The 5,420-nt window shown below is 38.4% G+C and overlaps 1 protein-coding gene across 7 annotated transcripts in view; it reads left to right on the forward strand.

Annotated features, from left to right (window-relative positions):
- LOC128893885 (low-density lipoprotein receptor-like) overlaps positions 1 to 5,420 on the forward strand; it is a 61,207-nt gene that overhangs the window by 44,264 nt on the left and 11,523 nt on the right. For 4 of the 7 annotated variants that reach the window (XM_054155195.1, XM_054155198.1, XM_054155199.1 and 1 more), the window contains one exon: positions 4,142 to 4,267. The exons of 1 other annotated variant lie outside the window; for it this stretch is intronic. In XM_054155195.1, the coding sequence (XP_054011170.1) occupies positions 4,142 to 4,267 (126 nt within the window). Of the gene's footprint in view, positions 1 to 1,492; positions 1,607 to 4,141; positions 4,268 to 5,420 lie in introns of all 7 variants that reach the window. 2 more of the 7 variants (XM_054155196.1, XM_054155201.1) reach the window with 1 other exon arrangement.

Raw genomic sequence — 5,420 nt, forward strand, 5'->3', positions numbered from 1 at the left:
CTTTTTTTAAATGTTGATAATTACGAGAGTTTTCAACCGATTTCGGTGAAACTTCGTGAGAAATTGTCTTCAAGTGTCTTCTGGGTGTGTTAGATGCGCCGTATTCACGTGAACGATTAACGTTCGAGTAGCGTAAGAATACGGAAGCTAGATCGACAGGTGTATCGAGGTATCGTACAACGCCACACTCGGTGATCTACGTATTAATACATCGATACATATATCACATACGAATACAGATCTCAACAGAGCCGTAGAAAGAATTTTAATTCGATTAGAATTCATCCGTCTAAGTGAATATTAAATTGCGAGGGTATAAGACTTTCCGTAATATTTTTGATAAGCGTTAAAGGAAAATGAAACTTTGGTAAGAATTATAATTCAGACAATTTGCTTTGCGTTGTTCCTTGCAATTGAAACACGTGTGCGCCAGCCCCAACGTCATGGCAGAACCGAACTTCCCTTGTTTCGGGGATCGCGAACGGGGGTCTCTGGATCGATATTCACCGAGACGTGTCGCCATTACGTGGCCTAATATACTAATATACTATCTGAGTACGTTACAGAATAAATGTTGATAGGTTCATTTCGACCGTTCAAAAAAATATCACCTTACAGGAAATGACAAAACGAAGCTTTTATATAGGTACAATTTATTCGCGCGGCGTTTAGTTTCAGCGATAAAAATTGAAACCTTGGAAGACCTTTTATCCCGAAATTCAATTTTCCCAACGAACTCTTAACTTTTCAATTTTTATTTTCGAAACTACGCGTCCCGCGAATAAACTGTAAATATGAAAAAGTTTCGTCTCGTCGTTCCCTGCAAGCTGATATATTTTAAAAATTGACGTTATGATTATAAACATTTTTCCGAACCCATTTCTCGAGCGCGTATATGTACGCCCTTCGAGGTCATCCACGATGAAATTCGTCCGAGTACGTTACAGAATCAATGTTAATAGGTTCATTTCGACCGTTCAAAAAAATATCAGCTTACCGGAAGTAACAAAACGAAACTTTTATATCCGGATAATTTATTCGCGCGACGTTTAGTTTCAGCGATAAAAATTGAAACCTTGGAAGACCTTTTATCCCGAAATTCAATTTTCCCAACGAACTCTTAACTTTTCAATTTTCATTTTCGAAACTAAGCGTCCCGCGAATAAACCGTAAATATGAAAAAGTTTCGTCTCGTCGTCCTCTGCGAGCTAATATTTTTTAAAACTTGATTTAACGATTAGAAAAAATTTTCCGAACTAATTTCTCGAGTGTGTATATGCCCTACGAGATAAAAGGATTAATAGATCGTCGTCTCACGATAAAATAAATCGCGCGACCGATGAAACGTTTATAACGTGCGCGTTCGCGGCCCATTAGCGATTGAGAATGGGATCGCTGATCGTGGCGGGCGGGCGTGGGAGGGTGTGATAAGAAAAATAGCGATGGCAGAGATTGGAATAAAAAGGAATGACGAAACGATTGCGATCAAAAGGGTCGAAACCGTGCACGGAGTTCGAGTGCAGCCCGGGGGAGTGCATACCGAAAAGCTGGGTGTGCGACCATCAGCCCGACTGCAAGGACGGCCTGGACGAGAAAAATTGCCGCAGTAAGTTATCGATAAGTCTAGGTCGATCGTTGCACGAGCCGTCGAAGGGGCCAAGGAGAAGAACGAGAAGTGGGGAAAATAAGGCTGAAAAGCTACGGAACAGGCGACGAGATTATTAGGGGTGGGAGACGCCGGTCCTCGGAATCGCAAATTGCATCCCTTAACCGTTGAACTCGTTTTCCATTGAAACAGAATCGCGGCCCGTCCAAACGGAAGAAAATAAATTACCGATGGAATAAATAGACGGTTTCGAAACACACAGAAACGACGCTTTCCCTCTTCCTTTTGTTTGTTTGTTCAGTTCCGTTTCGAGGCTTTGATGGATGCACTTTTTGGGGCCGGTTAGGGCGGACGGCCGAATGAAAAATTTACCGTTCGATTTTTTAGAGCTGTACGGAGCAGAGATGGGCAAAACCCTTGGCTTCGAATAATTCCGTAATTCCATATTTATTTAAAGTGTTAAGGATACATTACATGCCTTATTACACTACTAAGTGTTGCTAAATTAATATGAACTTACATCCTTTCGCTACATTTTTAACTTAACCTAACTCCCACCAGGGGTGCGAATTACAATTTATTATGCATTCATTCTCTTTCTCTTTTCTTTTCTGAAATCTAATTACAAGTCTCTCTCTTTCCTTTCCCGTAAATCTTCACATATCGTTTTTCACATTACAACAGATTTTGTTATTGCACACTTCATGTCACTGTTTAACACGTTGATCGCCACGTCACCCATATATGGGTGACAGTGCTTTCCACTGAAGAAGTAAAAAAAAATTAATTTTGAAAGTCAAGCACGAAAGGAAATAAATTTGAATGAAATTCAGGAACTTTGATAAAGTTACAAAAATAAATACCACGATAAACGCGCGATTCTGTAGTTTTAAATAGTTTAAATAATATTTAATCCTAGCAGAAATTATCTAGAATATTTATCTGGCAGTCAACGTGTTAATCAAATCGCGTCGAATGTCTTTCTTTGTCAATTCCCCGCTTTTTTCCTTACCTACATATTAGTTTTTCCTAATAAATTATCCCTTAATTAGAGAGACCCATATTAAGATCCCCGTCAATTAATGACACAGTATATAATTCATCTATAATTTTATGCCGTATCTATTTTAAAAAAATTTTTTTTTTTGGCTTCGAATAAATCTGAAGTTTGTCGACGTGTTTGTCTCGCTTCCTTCTCATAAGCAAAATGTTGAAAAAAGGAAACGAGACAAACATGTCGACAAACTTCAGATTTATTCGAAACCTAGGGTTTTCCCCATCACTGGTGCGAAGGTAGTTGGTTCCAATCCTACTTCCTATTAATATTCGCGGAATTCATGAATTCCTCGTAAAATGTCAAACGAATAATTGGAACGTAAACGATAATAGACGGAAAAGTCCTTGCGGGATGTCTTACGCGAGCTTCGTTGGGAAATCGAACGCTTACGAGCGCGGAACGCATTCATCAAAGCTTTATTGTTTTTCGCTGTTTCCGATTTATGAGCGGATTGTTCGTTCGCGATAGGAATATATCTTTATTTTCTGTGTGGGGTATTCCACGCCACATCGATCACTTTCGTGCCCGACGTCAGGGTTTTTGTTGAAATTGAAATACACAGGTTCGTTGTTTATGTAAAAATTGAAGGGGTTTATGTCATTATTTCCCCGGTTTCGGTATTGTTTAGAAAATACAGGAAAAAAATAGATGAATTAAACCCTCCCTCCCTCCAACAATAAGCAAGAAGAAATAAGTATTTGTACAACTGTTTAATTTTTGAAACTTCGTTGAAAAAAAAGAAATTTACATTAATTTACAAGTATGTAATACTTTCTTCGCGGGATTTCCTTTTGATTTTATAATTATTGCAACTCTTCTGAGCGTTAAATTAACTAAATTATTAGTTATTCGAAGTGGGATCTTCTTCAATTCCTCTGTTCGAGCCATTTTTAAAAGTACTTTCCTGGAAATTTCATGTTTTCTAATTCGTACGGAGCAATGAACTAACGCGTTTACGTTACAAACTCTATTGTAAATGGTTCGTCATAATTTCACAAATTATATTAACTAGTAAATGTTGTTCGGACTACATCTATCTTAGAGACTTCCGAGAATATGTAAAATATCATTGATTATAAAAAGAGAAGTTAAGAAGTTAAGAAACTACAATTGCGCACAAAAGTTTTTTGGGAAATTGATCGGTGTACGAATACATTCTACACCCACTGTGTTTCAATTTCGGCGAGATCACCGCGATCGAGTACGAAAGCGACCGATTTGTTCGCGCAACGATATCAACGCTCGGTTATGAAGCGTACGGAAAATTTTGCACGCGTGTGCAGAGTTGCGTGACAATGTCGCGAATTGCAGTTCGTGGACGACTCTTCTTGGCTGCAATCGACCTTGTGGGATGCGATTCGCGGGTCTCGAGACCGCGATCTCGTCTCGCCCCGAGAAAAATAGACCGCGCCGTTGTACACCGGCGTTTCGAAGCTTTCACGGATGAAAATAAGTCCAATCGATTTGTCATCTTGTAGAGACGCTGACTTGCACGGCGGAACAGTTCACGTGTCACTTGGGAAAAAAGACGCAATGCGTGCCACTAACATGGATGTGCGACAGCCAGCCGGACTGTGAAGACGATTCCGACGAGGCTGAGTGCAGTAAGCTTCTGGCCGCGGGCTCCTATTACTGCTTGTGCATCCTCGTAGCTTTGCTTCTTCGTCTTTCAATTTTCTTTTCTTTTCTTTTTCGTCGCGCGGGAAATCTTCCAAAGCCTCCCTGGCCTTTCGGGAAAAGACCAGGAGTCTTTCAGCGGGATTTTTCAGCGCTGCTTATGAGTACCGCAACGACTGCTGGACACTGAAACCTACATGCATTCAATTTTTAGAGGGTTAATTTTTGGATATTTGATATTTAGAATCTCGATTTTTAGAGTATTCAATTTTTAGAGGGTTAGTTTTTAGAGTATTCAATATTTAGGGGCGCGATTTTTAGAGTATTCAATCTTTGGGGGTTAAATTTTTAGGACATTCAATTTTTAGGGGGTTAATTTTTGGATATTCGATATGTAGAGGTTACATTTTTAGGCTATTCAATTTTTAGAGCCTTAATTTGTTGAGTATTCAATCATTGAGGGTTAAATTTTTAGGGCATTTTTAGAGGGATAATTTTTGGATATTCAATATTTAGAGGTTCCATATTTAGATTTTTCAATGTTTAGAGCCTTAATTTTTAGAGTATTCAATAATTAGAGTTAGAATTTTTAGAGTATTCAGGTTTTTTATGCTCAATTTTTAGGGTATCCAATTTTTGATGGCCTAATCTTTAGAGTATTCAATCTTTAGATGCTCAATTTTCGTGGGATTAATTTCTATTTTAATTTTAACCCTTTGCACTCGAGAGGTGGCTGTGACTCACCGGTAGGTTTCCATTAGGTTCAATTTCTTTGGAAATCGAAGTGTCGATAAAATGATTGTCGTTGGGGCAAAGGTGACTTTATTTTCCGATCTCAGATTAGAAATCTCACTCTCGAAATCGATCTAAGCTTAGCATTCGTGACAATAGAATGCTAAGAAAGCATCTCGAGTTGCTGACAGATACCAGAAAAAAGGCCTCGAGTGCAAAGAGTTAAAATTAAAATAAAAATTAAACCCATGAAAATTGAGCATCTAAAGATTGAATACTCTAAAAATTAGACCACCAAAAATTGGATACCTTAAGGATTGTGCATCCAGAAATCAAATACCCTAAAAATTAAGGCTCTATAATTGAATAATCTAAAAATTGAACCTCTAAATATTGAATATCCAAAAA

This window comes from Hylaeus anthracinus, unplaced genomic scaffold (assembly GCF_026225885.1).
Source record: "Hylaeus anthracinus isolate JK02 unplaced genomic scaffold, UHH_iyHylAnth1.0_haploid 3, whole genome shotgun sequence".
Taxonomy (NCBI): Eukaryota; Metazoa; Arthropoda; class Insecta; order Hymenoptera; family Colletidae; genus Hylaeus; species Hylaeus anthracinus.